General features: G+C 38.1%; 2 protein-coding genes across 12 annotated transcripts in view; one reads left to right on the top strand and one right to left on the bottom strand.

Annotated features, from left to right (window-relative positions):
- The window catches only part of RCBTB2 (RCC1 and BTB domain containing protein 2), a 37,290-nt gene extending 30,537 nt beyond the window's left edge, over window positions 1-6,753 (top strand). For all 5 annotated transcript variants that reach the window (XM_082675887.1, XM_082675889.1, XM_082675885.1 and 2 more), the window contains 2 exons: window positions 1,820-1,950; window positions 5,505-6,753. In XM_082675887.1, the coding sequence (XP_082532013.1) occupies window positions 1,820-1,950; window positions 5,505-5,645 (272 nt within the window). In that variant the 3' untranslated portion in view covers window positions 5,646-6,753. The remainder of the gene's footprint in view (window positions 1-1,819; window positions 1,951-5,504) is intronic.
- A 2,467-nt stretch (window positions 6,754-9,220) lies between these two features.
- The window catches only part of RB1 (RB transcriptional corepressor 1), a 134,526-nt gene continuing 126,667 nt past the window's right edge, over window positions 9,221-17,079 (bottom strand). For 2 of the 7 annotated variants that reach the window (XM_082675725.1, XM_082675727.1), the window contains exons 25-27: window positions 16,215-16,357; window positions 15,663-15,712; window positions 10,217-10,520 (exon numbers count right to left, since the gene is read on the bottom strand). In XM_082675725.1, coding sequence (XP_082531851.1) covers window positions 10,345-10,520; window positions 15,663-15,712; window positions 16,215-16,357 — 369 coding nt within the window. In that variant the 3' untranslated portion in view covers window positions 10,217-10,344. Of the gene's footprint in view, window positions 9,326-10,216; window positions 10,521-11,199; window positions 13,593-15,662; window positions 15,713-16,214; window positions 16,358-17,079 lie in introns of those variants that run through there. The other 5 variants (XM_082675728.1, XM_082675730.1, XM_082675726.1 and 2 more) reach the window with 4 other exon arrangements.

Below are 17,079 nucleotides of genomic sequence, written 5' to 3'. Positions count from 1 at the left end.
GCTCAGGGCAGTACCTGTGAGTACACGCATATGGGAGTCTGATGGCTCGGAGTGTGTGGGGCTGTTGATGTGAATTTGGGAGTTGTTGAGAACTGACCAGAAACAATCGGGCCATTCACGACTCTCAAGATTTCAAAAGATTTCAGAGGGCCGTAGGCCTTTCTTCTATAATTTTGATAATATTTGTCATGTTATAGTGAAAGCAAGTTTCTACCAAACTTAGTAGAAATTTCTACCAAATTCTACCACATGTACAAAACTTATTAGCAGATATAAAAACAGTTAATGTTGTAAGGTTGATGAAATCCTGGCTCTCTGTCCTTTGGGCCCTCTATGAAGTACCTTCCGTGAAAGGTTATTGTAAAGTAACCTTTACGTGAAGTAAACGTGACAATATTCTAGAATCAGGATTCAGCTAGCCTTTGGATCAGGTGGCAACCAGGACTGAATTAGACCCAGCGAATGTACCACTCCAAGGGTGCAGTAGGACTGCTGAGCCCATGGTGCTTGAACCCTAATCACACAGGGGCCAAAAGCACCCTCACAGTATCTCTATCCAAGCCACATAACCTGAGTGCCACTCATTTCACCAGTGACGAAGTGTTTGTAGCATTCTTTATGCTAATTAACACGTCCTCTAATGAAGATTTAGGTAGCCATAACTGAAGCCCCTGACAAGGGCCTTTCAAATGCAAACTGACCAACCATTCTTTTTTTTTTTTTTTTTGCGGTACGCGGGCCTCTCACTGTTGTGGCCTCTCCCGTTGGGGACACAGGCTCTGGACGTGTAGGCTCAGCAGCCATGGCTCACGGGCCCAGCCGCTCCGTGGCATGTGGGATCTTCCCAGACCGGGGCACGAACCCGTGTCCCCTGCATCGGCAGGTGGACTCTCAACCACTGCGCCACCAGGGAAGCCCTTGGCCAACCATTCTTGATTGGAGTGCTTCATAGTATCCCTTGGGGTAGATTAAAATTAACTTAACCATCTAAATCACTCTATGTTGAGTTATTGGAAAGCAGATGACAGATAATATAACAGGAATCATCAGTTTTTACAGATGGTATTTAAAACTGAGGGGCTGGAGATCATTTAGGGAAATAAGTGAAATAAGAGTCTGAATATTGAACTCTGGGGCATTCAGCTATGTGGAAGTCAGGAAAAATGGTCCAGCCAGGAGACTGAAGAGTAACTAATGAAGGAAGGCATTTCAAGAAGGGGAGCATCCTTAACCCCATCAAATTCTGTGTAAATGTTGAGTAAGATGAAATCAGAGGAGAGCCCCTTGGATTTGGCACCATGGGAGCCATTAGTGACAATCACAGGTGTGGTGTCAGGGAGCAGAGGGGTTGGGCTTCTGCTTAAGGTGAGGATAGGAGGTGAGAGAACAGAGGCAGAAAACAGAGACCTCTCTCCCCAGGAGGCTCGCTCAGGAGAGGAACAGAGAAATGGGGCAGGGTCGCAGGAGGCCTGAAAGGCATTTCTTTTCTTTTTGAAGAAGATGGGCACTATTACAGCACGTGTGAATGCTGCTGGAGAAGATGTTGATAATTCAGGGGGAGGGCTAACTAGAGCATTTCTAAGGAAAAGACTAGGGCCATTTTCACTTGCTCCTGTTTTTCCATAGCTGCTTGTTTGTGTATTGCACTCGCTCAGTGCAGCTGCGTTCTCAGGTAGAGCCACATGCTCAGAGTAAGCCCAAGTCTCTGTTTCCACAGCCCTTCACTGAGGATTATATTCAAAATCATCTCTGACAGGCTGAGTGAGTTTAAATCAGGGTGCTTGAGATCACTCCCCTAAGAAACATCTCTTTCCACCAGGATTGCTAGATTTGGCTACATTTTATAGAGAAAATCGTTTGAAAAAACTCTGCCAACAAACTATCAAGCAAGGAATCTGTGAGGAGAATGCCATCGCGCTGCTCTCGGCCGCCGTGAAGTATGACGCTCAGGTAAGAAGAGCATCCTTTTTCAAGGAGCTCACCTTCTGGAAGAAATGGTTAGCTGTCTACTTCATGCCTTAAACTAAAAGAAAGTCTAAGTAAATTAAAGATCTGAGGTATACAAATAAAGTACCAGAAAAAATATAAGGGAATGTTTATATAAAGTTAGGGTGGACCTCAAGGGCAGAAACCATAAAAGAAAGGATTGATCTGATCTCGAAAAAACAAAAATGTTTATACACAAAAAAATAAACAGAAAAAACCAAAGTGAGTGATACTCTGGGGAAAATATTTGTAATATCACGAAGCAAGTTCACCATAGTTAAATACATAATTCTTAAAAAAAAACAAAAAGAAAACATGAGCAGTTTGATGGAAGAAAATGGACCAAATGGATTTATGAACAAATGAAAAATATAAATGAAAATAAGGTATAATTTTTCAAGTGTCAAACCAGGGAGTCTATTTTTAGAAATAGTATAGGCTCAGGATAATGGGTGTTCTAAACTGCTGAGGAGAATGCAAATTCGTATAATCAGTCTGGGGGTCTGTTTGGTAAAATATGTGTTAAAAGCTTTAAAAATGTAATTCTTTAAGGAATTCAGTTATAGAAACTTATCTTAAGGAAGTAACCATGGATTCAGACAAAGTTTTATCTTCAAAGATGTTTCCTGCAGTGTTGTTTATAATTTTTAAAAATTGGAAAAAGTCAGTGTGAACAGGAAAGGATTGTTTAAACTAAAAAATGTTAATACTATTCAACATATATCATTGACTGAAGAACTGTGCTCCTATTTTTTTAATAAGTATATTTATTTTTATTTTTTAAATAAAAATAGTAAAAAAATTTTTTTTAAGTATAAATAGCTGAATTTAAAAAGACCAAAATTTATTATCTACATAGGAAAAAAGACTGAAAAATACAGTCAGTGGTTATCTTTGAATGGTGGGATTGTGGATGATTTTTATTTCCTTATCTTTGCTTGTTTTTCCTGAAGTTTCTGCAGTGACCATGTATTGTCTTGATAATAAAGAAAGGAAAGAAAACTTGTCTTAGAGTTAAATCTTTAGGAAACAGGCCATACTTTTTGGAGTCGATTTCCTTAAGGATATCCTTTCCTTTGGTCAGAAAACAGGGACATTTTAGTCGTGGGCAGAAAAAAGGTTATAACTTCTTTTCTGCTTATATAAGTAATAGTGTGCTTATTAAAGAAAATTTGTAAAATACAAAAAGTATGAGGAAGGAAATGACTCCTCAACCAGAGGACACTAACATTTTCATACAGCTCCTTCTGATTTTTTCCTAGGTTATGTATTGCGTTGGCCAAAAAGTTTGTTTGGGTTTTTCTGTAACATCCTATGGAAAAACCAGAACGAACCTTTTGGCCAACCTAATATATATTTCTAAATACTAGATTTTTTTCACTTAACATTTAAAAAAATCTTACCCACCTTGAAGCATTGACATTTACAAGCATAGTGAATGTTTGTCTTTCATCAAGGTAATAATACTTTGCACACTTACAATAGGCAGAAGGCTTCATGGCCAGACAATAACTGTGCTTTTTCACGAGTTTGTTAAAGTCATGCTGATAATACTGGACTCTGGTGGGCTGCCTCAGATGATGAGATTGTGGGCATATAGTGTTTCCATCTGAACTAGAATTAATGTCCAAGACTTTTTCATATTCCCTGTTTATGTGAATTATTTGTATGGTTACCATTCAGCCCTGTTTTCTAGAAAGCAGGCTCCCTGAGCAAATGGCAAGGACTTTGTTTTGCTCACAACCATATCCCTAGTGCCTAGGATAGTGCCTGACACATAGTATGTGCTCATTAAATATTTGTTTAATGAATGTCCAACTTTGCCTGTAGAGGCACTGTATTTTACTACAGGCTGTCTGTGTGTGGTACCCTGAATTAGTGTAATAGACCACAAGTAAAATAGACTCAATGTATACTTAATATAAAAGTTTTTATAAATAAAGAACAGTATATTTGAGTTGATTAGTATTGTTACTTGCTGACTCTAATAAGCAAGAAATGGACCTTTTCAGCAAATTATCCCTCATGCTTGACTACACTTAATACGTAATTAATACACACCAGGGATTATTTGAAGCACAGTTCATATCTCGTTTAGTTCTCAAAAGAACCTTGTTAAGAATATATGTATTATTATTATTTGTTCCAGTTTACAAATGAGGAAGCTGAATCTCAGAGAGATTAAGTAAATTCTTAGTAAGCTAATAATTGTAAAGCTGGAATGCAATCCAGTATTGGACAGATTTCAAAACCACACATTTTACTACAATTCTCTATTGCCCCCGTATTTTAAAATCAGCAATGTTTATTCATTGATTCAACAAATATTCCCTGAGTGCCCATTAAGTGCCTGGCGTGGTTCTAGACACTAAGGGTACATGAAGTGAACAAAACAGACCAAAATCTCTGCCCTCCTGGAACTTTCTGGTGAGGGCAATAGATGACGAATACAATACATGGTCTGTTAGGTGGTGATAAGTGATATAAAAAAGTAAGTTAGAGAAGGGCAGTGGGGCAGTGGGGGGCAGGCTGAGATTAAAGCTGAAGTTTTCAGTCGTGGTCTGGGACGGAAGGAAGGTCTCACTTAGAAGGAGACTCGAGCAAAGACGTTAAGGAGCATGGCAGGAGCTGCGTCAGGAGGGCAGCAGAGCCCCGGGTCTGAGGCATATCAGAGTCTCCGCAGGCTGGCCTGACTTCAGCTCTCATTTCTCTCAGACCAAAAGAGTGTCCAGCCACCTTATTTCTGATCTCAGGTTTGAAGATCTAATCAAGAGAATCCCTACAGTACTGTTTTTTGGCCTGGTGTACATTACAGTAAGCCAGAAATCACCACTCTGTGGAGTTTCTCTTAGCAGAAAGTCGTGATTTCTTCAAAGCATTTTCCCACTTCAGATTATTGAAGCTATGTGTGATCTGATGAAATCTAATCATCCCAGCCTTTATCTTCTTGTAAAGGAGAAAGAGCAGTGGCCCGTTAATGACTGCAGAGAAGCATTTCCCAAGATGACTGTTTTATGGCTTAAGCTTTTCTCACAAACTCCTTACAGGTAAAACTACTTAAGCCCCTAGAAGAATATAAAAGAGGAGTGTTGGGCTCAACATAAAGAAAATCTTTTAAACAATTTACTCAGTGCATTCATGCAATAAATAAATATTTATTAAACAGACAAACGAGGAATGTCGTACTCTGCATAAATATTGAAAGTGGAATGAACAAAACATCTAGGCGCCTATCTGGGAAGAAAAAATCGCATTTTCTGCATTGGTTAGTGTGGAGGCACTTGAATGCTTTACTCTGTTATTTAAATTTTTGCAAGCATAGATTCATATTAGCTATATAGCTTTACAGCTGTCCTTTAGGCATTGCTGTCCCATTGCCTTCTGCTGGCCGTCAAACCCTTTTTCCTTGCCTGTGTGTTTTAGGAGTTTTTGTGCTACGTTGCGTTGCATTGGGATATGTGAATTTGTTAGAACAAATTTGTTCGTTTTATTTGTTAAATTTCTGTTGTCATTCCTAGGATTTAGAAGAATTCTGCTTCAGGTTTTGCATAAACCATTTGACTGTAGTAACACAGACGTCAGGCTTTGCAGAAATGGACCATGATCTCTTGAAGAACTTTATCAGCAAAGCAAGCAGAGTTGGAGCCTTTAAAAATTAATCCTCACCTGCAGGAAAGAATTTTTAGCATTTCCATTTTCCCTGCAAAAGCCAGAGAATAATTTCTCTTTAATAGTATTTATGATGAGCTACATTTGGCTGAATACTTAATGTTCTGTCAAAAGAAGGATGGTGGTCAGTCTTCCCCACCTTTTGAAATCCACAATCTAGAGAGAAGGCATTAAATGCTCTCTGATCAGATGGGACTAAGCTCAAGGGAATAAAGTTGAAATGTCTTACTATACTTACCGTTTCCTCTTTCGAGTCACTTAAGTTGGAGACTTTTGGTAGGTACATGGGTCTAAGTATATGCTATTCTGGCCAGATTTCCATATTCAACAGGCTGATACCACATAGATAGCTTGACAAGGAATGCTGTCACTACCACACCTGCAGCATTCAGCACAGTGTCTTGCATAGAGTAAGGCACTCAGCTTATACAAATCTTAATTATGCCCCGAGAACAGCTTTATTTGTGGGATACTGGATGAAGGAATAACTTTCACAAAACAAATTTAAAACGTCTGAGGCTCATATTCTTCTGTACATCGTTCTAAGAAATAGTGGCTAATTTAGAGCGTTAATTGGAATTCACAAAAGGCCTTAGCAATTAAATTGTCAAAGACCCAAGGGCTAATTTTAATTCTGTCTTTACTCTGAGTCATTAATTCCTCACACGGGGTTATCGAATAAGAAGTGTACTATCTTTGAATGAATGTTGTTTCTGGGCTCATTTGCCTTACATAATTGCACAATGTCCTTTACTTCTGTGTTAAGAGAGATTTGCCTCTGTAAGTAGAAATGATTTTGTTTTTCTTGTAGTTGACTTTTATGTCACTATAAAACAGGTCTTTTAACTTGGCACAGTGTAATTATAAAGTACTAGCCGAAAAGGAACTACGCTTACATTTCATGGACAGCACTAGTAAGAAAGAGATGAATTTATACTGTTTAGATCAAGTTACCCAACTACAAATGAGAAAATGGAACAGGATGTAGGATGTAGAGTCTCCTAACATGTACTTTCACAATATGATACTATGTAGGGAAACAAACCTCTTTTGGAAACCTTGTTCTGATGCTGAACCGTTTGATAATAAAGTGCTTATTTGCAGATAATAGAACAAATGTGTGTGTGTTTTCATTCTTCAGAAGCAGCAAGATTCTGTCAACCTTATGTCTCTTAGATGTACACAAATCCATTTGATATAAGCTTATTTTTTAAAGCAGTTACTCAGATAAGGCATCATAGCGAAGCCTACCCTAAAACGCAAATGGCTTCTAAACAACTAATTCTCATCAACTGTTCGTATGATTGCCCACGTTCTTTATTGGTGAGGTCACTTTTGAATCCTTAGTTTCTTTTTGTTTATCTGTTTTTGCAGACCTTGTCTGATAGAGGCAGAGGAGTCTCGATGCCTCCAGTTCTAAATCAGAATCCCATTTTTGGAACTGTGTAGTATTTGTTATTTTATTGGGTTGGCCAAAAAGTTCGTTCTGGTTTTTTTCCGTAAGATGTTACAGCCTTACACCATTTGTCTGTAGTTTTAGAAGGTTAGCTGTTCTCTCCAGCAAAGAAACATTGAGGCCTGGGTATTACCAGTCGCCATCAGTTCTCACAGTCAGACGTCCACAGGCTTCATTTCCGACTCGTTCTCCTCAGCCCACTATGCTCACTGTCACTGACCAAAAAGCCTTTATGTTTTACAGAGTCTTCCCAAACCTCCTCTTCCTCTTTCTTGCCCTTTTCTGACAGGGTCTTCTGAATTCAATGCCTTTTTCTTTTATGAACTCATTTCATGGAAATACTGGACCACCCAAAGGGAACAGGTAAGTTTATTTAGGGATGAAAAATGGATTACCCTCCACGAGACTCCCCAGCGGGTCACTGCTCTGCCAGAGTACACGTTAGTAAGAAGGGGTGGGTGGAGCTTTATCTAGATTTCCTCTAAGCTTGTTATGTGTAGGCTGCACTGCTCTGTATCTCCGTGCTGCTTATCTCTGGGCACAACAGAATAATCTATGAAACTTTTACAAAATATAGATTCCAGGATTCTAACTCAGTATGTTTACGAAGCTCCCCAAGTAATTTTGATGTTTAGCCAAGGATGAGAATCATTGGTTTAGCTCTTAAGACCTGGGATGCCAAACAATAAGGAAGGGCTGATTTTAGACCAGTTGGAGATGACAGATGAGTCCCGTGGTTACATCTCTCTGAAAAAACATGCTTTCTCTCTGGTCTTTGAGGATAGGCTGGCCATCAGTGCTCCTATATGAAGGATAATATCACTTTATTTCCTTCATTTCTTTCTAACAGATGAGTGTTTGTAGAGCTCAGAAACCCTAAGTTTAGTCAGGGATATGTGGGAGGGAAGGTCCATTTTCATAATGACACTACATCAGAAGTCAGTGGATCCGTTAAGTTCATCTTACATTTTCCATCCTTAAGTTTTGTTTCCTCTCTGCTCACACAAGAAATTCAATGTTTTAGTGCTTCCAATATAATTTCACCCAAACTTACACAGAGAGAGGTTTAGGTTTTACAGGAATAAAGCAGCATCCTCATCTGCTGAGAGTGGTTTGTGAAGATACCATTCAGTGCTTTTTAAAAAGGGTTAAATGTTTTCATCTGAGACCTGAAGAAACTGCCAGTCATTCTAGACCATAACCTGGTGAGTGTTAGACACAGAATTCTTGACCAGTGATGATGAAAAAGAGGCAATTACAAACTACATAGTCTTATCTATCTTATGAGTCCTCCCTGTGCTATTACCACAACAAACAGGTTGGGAGAACTGTAAAGAGAAAGGAAAAACCATACCGTACTGTCATTTTTAATTCAGTCTTTGCCAAAGCATAAAAACATAAACCATAATGACTTTCCCTCACTAAATTCAGTGAAAATCATAACATTTTCTGTTTAGAAAGTAACTGATACTGGTCTGTGGAATAAATTTAACTTTCACAGTAAATTGTCATCATACGTCAATACTAGACTGTAAGTATAGTTCCAAGATAATGGACACAAAAAAGTATTTCTAAGAATAGATGACTATTCCAGCTTCTTATTAAAAGAGTTGTTTTAATTCCTTTCAGACATTATACAGTGTTACTATATTTCTATTTAAGACCCCATACTTGTGGAAATTTGCTATGTCTAGAGGCAAGGTTTCAGGTTGTCCTGTAAAACATTTATTTAGTCCAAAGGAAAGTTCTACCGAATAAATCCTTGCCAATGCCATGTACGCTGTCTGGCCCAAAAATGAGGAACAAAAATATGCTTCTACGGGCAAGTTTCTAGGAAATCATCCGGACGGTCATAGAACTGATACTCCCCGCCGCCCACCATTTGTACCAGAAAACTGTAATGAATAAAGTAAATAGTGAATTTGAACTTGTCCCTTTCATTATAAAGACCTTTAATTACTGGAATACTAAATTAATCTCCAGAAGTGATCAGTTTTCTATCATCCAGACTAAAAATTGTTAATGTTACAAAGGCTGCTTGATTTTTCCCTGACCTAAGAGACTGCATTTCATGGAAGATCCGCATCCAACGTAAATACAGTCCCAGTACTGAGGTATACCTGCTGCTTTTCCTGCTGGAACTTCCTTATTTGCCTTTCTTCCTTCAGGGACAAACATGCTGCTGTTCCAGAAGGAGGGACTTTTACTGTCCACCTGTTTTTGAGAAATCATATTACTTCAGCTCAAGATTATCCCTTGGTACCAGACGGGTTTCTTCATTTTTTTTGGAGTTTAGTATGATTGTATGGTACATATACTACATAATATATGTATGTGATAATAATATATATATAATATATAATATTATAATAATATATGTACATATATATATATACATCTACTAAGCAGGGCCTAGGTTAGATCCCCCAAATCAATGCATTAATGGTGAAACAAGACTCTTCCCACTAAGTGGGATAAAGCCTCTCAAAAGCTCCATGCCAGGTTAGATGTTTTTGATGCCATGTGACTTTTGGCACCAAACACACAGAACCACTTGGTTTTGAAAGCTTTTTGGATTTCAGAACTGCAGATGAAGGACTGCAGACATATATATATGTGAAGGATGCTTGGAAGGAAAGGCCTTTATAAACTCTGTGTTAGATGAAAAGAGATACTTGCCCCCCTGCCCCAACTCCTTTTCTTAAAACTCTCCATCTTACTACGACATCTTATGTTTCCTCAGACACACCCGATGCACACCCACCTCTGAGCACTGGCTTCTTCCTCTCTGTGTTCTGTTCTACCCCCTCTGGTGCCTGGCTCACTCCCTCACCCTCTGCAACACTTGGCTCAAATAGCACCTCGGCAAGTCTTGCCCTGACCACTGTCCTTTAAGTGTTAAAACTCCTCTCCCTACCGGTACTCCCTGCTCTCCCCCCGGCACGTCTTTCTCCACAGAACTTATTACAATCACATATACTATATTCCTCGTTTATTTATTCGTTTGCTCTCTTTTCCCGAAACTAGAATTAGAATGTAAGTTCCACAGAGAGGGGGAATCTTAATTTTATTTACTTGTTGTATCACATTTTAGAATGTGCCTGAAATACAGTAGGTACTCAATACATGGCATTTTCAAAGAGAAAGAGAATATCGTTTCTACATACTTGGAAAACATACAGAAAACATACCTTTTTTCCCCCCTACATACGGGCTTCTTCTAGATGCTACAACTATAGTAGTAGGTAAGGCCAGCCAGGTTGATGCCGGGGTGGGTAAACAGGCAATAGGCAACCCAAGTAAGGCAGTTTCTGACGGTGATGAATGCTGTTACACTTTTGAAGGAGAGTGGCACAGTACAGAGGAAGGATTTTAGCTTGGGTGTCAAGGAAGGCCTCTGAGCTGAGCCCTGAAAGACAAGAGGAAACCAGCTAAGCAAAATCCTGGGGGAGGAGCACGCTGGACAGAAGGAACAGCAAATGTAAAAGCCTGAGGTAGGGATGGGCTTGGTGTCATAAGAGAAGAAGGCCAGTGGGGGTAAAGCACAGTGAGCAGGGAGAAAGTAGCCCGAGAACAGGACGGAGAAGAAGGTAGGGGCCGCTTCCCAGGCCGCGATCAGGAGTCTGAATACTTCAAGGAGAGGAGCAAAGTGAATCAATTTATATTTTAAAGGGGTCTTTAAGGAGTAGAAAGGTAAAGAGGAAAGAGAGGGAAGTGGAGACCAGTTAGAAGTCTTTAACAGTGGTCCAGACAACAGCTAATAGAAGACTCAGGATTTTATCTTGAGCAAGTAAGTGTTTAATAACATGGGAAAAGACTAGGGTAGAAAAGGGTGTTTTTGTTTGATTTTGGTTTATATTTTGAGAAGCTGGGTGGGGAGGAGGGGTAGGAATCAGCGGTTCTGTTGGCTGTGAGAGCTCTGACCTCCATGAAGAGGTCAGGCTGGAGAAATAAATCTGGGATTCATCAGCATATAAAGCCCATTCTTAAAGGCTAAGAACGGATGAGATACTAGGAGAGAATTTAGATACCGAAGAGAACGTTAGTGCACTTAATACAAAGACCACATCAGACCATTAAGACTCTTAACAACTAATTTATTTAAAAATAGACAAACTATTGTTAATCGTAGAAAATAGTAACAGCGATTTTAAATGTACAGTTTTAACCAATACAAAAAGCAATAAAGCAATATCTGAAGCCTTATTTAAGAAATCTCAATACATGATCTCTGAAGTTCCTTAAGTTCTGACGCTAATTCTAACATGAACTTATTAGCAAAAGACTCAGAAATGTGGTAAGCCCTTGACCTAAAAACTAACTGATTTGTTTGATATTCATGCAAAAATGAATGAGGAAATGAGATAAAGCTTTCTAGTGCCTTTGCTATCAAGATAACTGTCAAAAAAATAAGTTTGCAACTGAACTGAGCACAAAATAAAGTTTTGTTTTCTAACAAATAAGACCAGGTTTCTTTTTAAAAAGAACTCTGAGTTTAGACAAAGTAATTTTCCTAAAAGCTAGTAGATGCTACCTTAAATACCACCTATTTTAAATTATACCATCTCTAAATAAGTTAATCACACAAGATATTTAAATACACCTTTAGGTGTTGGAGGGGGGAGCGCCTCTTTTCTAATGCAGCTGTTTTAAATTGAAGCTTTTGCACAAAATCAGAGAGCAACATTAATGCCTAACCCAAAGACCTTTCGTTACCTGCATTTTGGATGAGAAATGATGCGGCTTTGAAAATGCCAGTGTTAGACCATGCTGAATTAAGAAAAAAAAAAGGACAACTGCTAGTTCAAAAGATACATGGAAGATATGTACCATTCCAGAACAAACACACCCTCTTCCCGCATTCAGGAGGGCAGAGTAATTGCTGAGATGTAATTATATAACTCTCTAAGAAAAAAATTAAGGCTCCTATAGTTAACAGTCTGTTTGTGGAGTAAAATTATTTTGTATCTTGATGCTTCGGGACCCAGAAACGTTAGAAAGTGCACTTGGGATATACTGTATTAGGGTCCTCTGCAGCAAAGCTCTAGCTGAACACTTTATTTTCCAAGCACTAGATGGGTACTTCATGAATTCAGTGATCTGAATGGTATAAAAACCAAGAGTACTATTAATAACTCTTTACTTTAAAATATGAGTTGGAGGAAGAAAAGAATAAATTTTTACAAGTCCTGAGGTATGAAATCTGTATCAGTAGTATGACAGTATCTCATATGTTTATACTTTGCTTTCTGTTTGTATTTAAAAACTAATATTTATAAAACAAACACACAGTACATCCATTTAGTTTCCATGAGTAAACTAAAATCTAATGTGTAAAAATTAGTAATTTTTCCCTAGTTTCTAATATATGTTTTAGCACAAGAGCTCAGGATCATTTGGGCGAATGGGGGCAGTCAGCCAAATTGCATTTGGAAGACAAGACACATTTTCTAAGGGTGTTCATGTTAAGTTAAAAAAAATAAATATAAATTAATAAAAATAAGAGCAAACATCACATACATGCCACAAGAGAAGACAAAGTACTCAGATAGGCACAGGTTGTGAGGACTCTCACTCCCAGGGGATCCTGCCACCATTTGTAAAGCAGAGCAATTATAAGTAAAACCCCTACATACGAACGAGTTCCATTCAGAGCGTGCTTCATAAGACCAATTTGTAAGTCCAGCGAAGTTAGCCTAGGTACCCAACTAACACAATCGGCTATATAGTACTGTACTGTAATAGCTTTATAATACTTTTCACACAAATAATACATAAAAAACCAACAAACACAAAAAATAAAGAAAACATTTTTAATCTTACAGTACAGTACCTTGAAAAGTACAGTAGTACAGTACAACAGCTGGCACACAGGGGCTGGCATCGCCTGAAGAGGCAAGAAGAGTTACTGACTGGAAGAGAGAAAGGAGGTGGGAGATGGTAGAGCTGAAGGATCGTCAGCAATAGGAGACGGAAGGCAAGCTGCAATTTCACTCACGCCTGACATTAATGGCACAGGTTCTGGTTCCTTGCTGGATTCAATTGTTCACATCTTTGAAAGTTCGTATCTTGAAGGTTCGTATGTAGGGGACTTACTGTATTTTGGAAATGGAAACATCTGCTACAGCTTTTTAAATGGCAGGACTGGCACAGGATTTTCAATCTTGAACAATAACAATGCATGTTCTAGTGACTACAATGTTGCAAGTGGCTTAGGAATCCCCTGCACAAATACTCAACTGTGCTATCCACAAAAAGAGCTGAAGGTATGTATCAAATGTGGCCGTAAACAGAACCTGGGAGAGTTCTACAGTCAGATCTGTGGGAGACAATGAAGCCGGAGATGTACAGGGTGCCCACCAAGGTCGTGAGGTCCTCACTTTTCTTCCCTGTTTGAGGTATCCGTGCTATCATTCATTTTCTGCTTTTGCATTCGTGTTCGAGTAGATGCTAAAACAAGGATGAAGAAATGTTAACAGCACTGACGGTGCTGGGTAAGCTGGTAAAGGGCTGCCACATATGTTATGCTTACGCCAAACTGATGGAGCCCAGGGCCTCGCAAAAGCAGTGGTTTCGTTTTTTAAATCATACATCCCCATCAGCAAATTTTTTTCCAAGCAGTACCACTAAATGTATGTATGTATGTATGCATATGTGTCTAAATTATAAGACACACACACCCCAAACATTAAAATAGATGAGATAAAGACAAATATTCTAATAGTCTCTCTATGTACCCCCAAAAGGTGTTTTACACACACCCAAGTGTGCCCAACTTTGTAGGCCACTGTTCTAGAGATGATATGGTTAAGTTTGGAACCTGAGCAAAACAGAATTCTGGGCTGGTCTGCTGAAGTGAGTGTTACTCTTCATGAAGCCAGGAATTCCCTTGTGTTTGGAGACACGCTGCAAGTACTGCAAACACATCAGCTCACAGCTCATTTAATTTGGACATGGACATTTAAAAATACATTATTAATTACAACACAAAAACAGAATGCTTCTCTTAAATAATTTAAAAAATCTTAACTTGATTTTAGAGGTGGGCAAAGGCTCTTCATAAAGAAGCACAAAACACGCTTGGTAAAGAAAGGAGTGACTCAGTCTCCCCTTCTGGCCCTTCCACTCTGAGCAATCTAGCACTGTGTAATGATCTTCTTCTGAATACAGTTTTTTTGAGGAAAGCTGAAGAGCAACCTGGAGAATTCCTTATCCTCATGGGTTAAAACTCCTGCTACCTCTCCTCAATTTTCAGCTGCACAAAGGCCCTGAACTTCAGCCCGGCAGAGGGAATTCCTGGTCATAGCTAAGTGTGTCACTGCGAAATGTACTGACTACAGCAACTGAGCTCTTCTATAAGAAAATATACACGTTTTTACAGCTTTCTGCTCCTTTTAAAATCCATATTTGTGGGTTCCAAATTGCTTCCACATGTTTTTAAGGTCTGATTTTGGTTATAAGCTTCATGTCTATTTTCATGCACTGGGGGGAAAAGCTACAACTATTTAAAAGTTAAAACAGGAGTATATTAGTTGATGTAAAATCCAAAAAGAGATCCATTTATAACCACAAAATTTAATTTAGTTTCAACAGTACTCTTCAAAATAATACACATAGAAATATGGTTTAAAAAATCAAAAGTATTTTTAAAAACACTTTATATTTCAAAGTTAGTATCTACAGAGACATTGAGAGAAAGCCCCTTTTTAAAAAGTCACATTTTAATTGGTACTGTTCTTACTGATATGTCCTATGACCTAGGAATGACAGTTTTAATTCTTATTATCTCCTAAATATTTGTCTTCTTTCCAAGACCCAGCTCTGCTTCCTGTTAATGGGTCTGGCACCAGATTATCAGGAAATGTCACACTCACCCTCACGGCTACCTCTCTAAGACATCGCAGTAGCAGTCAGTGCACACAGATCTTTTTCTTAATGTGCTTCCCATCTACTATACTTGGGTTAATCTTTCATAGTGTCAGAGTAGCTTAGGAGAGAAGTCCATTTGCCTTAACATTCCAAACTTAAGTCACTCTGTATAACTTGGAAAATGCTCTTGTGTTCTTTATCAAAATTCTGATTTCCAGTAATGAAAAACTTTTGTTTAAAATAAGTTCTAAAACTTGCAAATTAGGGAAGTTCAGTAATAGCAGAATAAAAGATTATTCTTTAAATAAGAGTGATGATGTTTATATATGCTAAGTTTATAACATTCTTGCCTACATCCAATACTCTTAAATAAAGGTACCTCATTACAGTTCTGCTATCCTAAAATATTTTCTAACCACAGCCATTCGTGTTGAAGATTTGGTTTCACTTCTTGGTCTTCCCGCACAGATTTTAGGAAGGATGAAGACGACCTTCACTTTGCATCACACATCTAACCCATACAGGCTAGTAGACAACACATGCTTGAGCGAATTATATCTTGAACGCAGAAGCAAGTCACTAATTGAAGAGACTCTATAAATTTATTCTTTTATAATGTGAAAAGGCTTTCTGCAATGTAAATGACTGTTCATTTACATAAGGTTTAATGATAAGTACTTACTCATTTCTGCCAGTTTCTGTTGAAATTTGGACTCCCCTGGGAGATGTTTACTGCAGATTTAAAAAATGCAAAATATTTCATATGTATATGTATAAATGAAAACCTCAGATTTCCAATAACTATGTTTTCAATGACTTTTTATGCTCTTATTTTAGTGAGTAGCTTTTAATTTCAAAGGTTTATAAATCGAACATCTAAAATATAAATGTCACAAATTTATGATCCTAGATATTTTTTCAGTGGTTCTTATGAAACACAGTAGCATTTTTCAAGAGTAAGCATTTAAAAATCTAATGTTAATCAAAACTAACAAAATTTTATCAATAGCTTTGTAAAAAAATGACCAGAATTTTAACATCTGATATTTTCAATTAATTTCAGTAGATTTACATGGTGCTTTTAACTTTGGGATGCAGTCACACCTACTATTTTGAGCAATCCTCATAATTTCCAAATAAAACTGGCATGAGAAGGACTGGTGTAAGTCGGGAGTAGGGCTGGCACTCTGGGTTCTCCCGATGACCAGCTCAGCTCCTGAAAAACGGCTCCTACCTTCCATCTGCTTCATCCGATCCTTCAATGTCAAAGCGCAGTTTTTTCAGTGGTTTAGGAGGGTTGCTTCCTTCAGCACTTCTTTTGAGCACACGGTCGCTGTTACACACCATTTGATTTATTTTCTGGAACTTCTCAGAAGTCTGCAAATTATGGAATTCTTTATTTTAAATCATTAAATGCCACCACTTTGCTTAGCAACCCCTAATTGCAGGTTTGAGGTGGGTCAAAAATCAGGCAGAGGTAATATCTGCATTTTAATTTTCTGCCTTTATGGACCAAATAAGAGATGTGAAAAATGTTAAAATCAGACTAACTGCACCTAACTCTGCCCCAATTAAATACCTGCTATTTTCAAACCCTCATATGTCTTCCCAACAACTCTGATGACTACTCCAAAAGTCCTAGTTCCTCGTTTTCAGAACCTACTCACACACAAAACTAGGGCTACTTCTCAGAAGCATGCAAAGTTGGAACAGCTTCCTGGAACCTTATTTTTGACAGATTTTTTTTTTCTTTTTAGAGCACAGCATAACCGGAAAGAATGTCACAGGAATTTAATAAGCGATGTTTAGTGAATAATAATTTTGGGCTCACTTTATGGGTATCATGTTGACAAGTCATACTATATTTGAAGCCATTATTGACGTATTGTTAGGATATCAGTATTTGTTGATATCCTAACTCTAAAAGTTTTAAAATAAAATATTAAATATCCAAAAAACTTAAGCATTTGAGTCCATCCAAATATTACTAGAGGTGATCTGAGATATTTATCTCCTGAGGGAGAATCCTTTCACAGCAAAGAAAGCTTTGGTAAGAAATACCAAAGGGGGCACAATACCTTATTTGATCCAAAGGACAA

Source organism: Grampus griseus (assembly GCF_964374135.1).
Source record: "Grampus griseus genome assembly, chromosome: 18".
In the NCBI taxonomy this organism is placed as follows: Eukaryota; Metazoa; Chordata; class Mammalia; order Artiodactyla; family Delphinidae; genus Grampus; species Grampus griseus.
The sequence above is the reverse complement of the archived record's forward strand: the minus strand, read 5'-3'. Positions and strand labels throughout refer to the sequence as shown.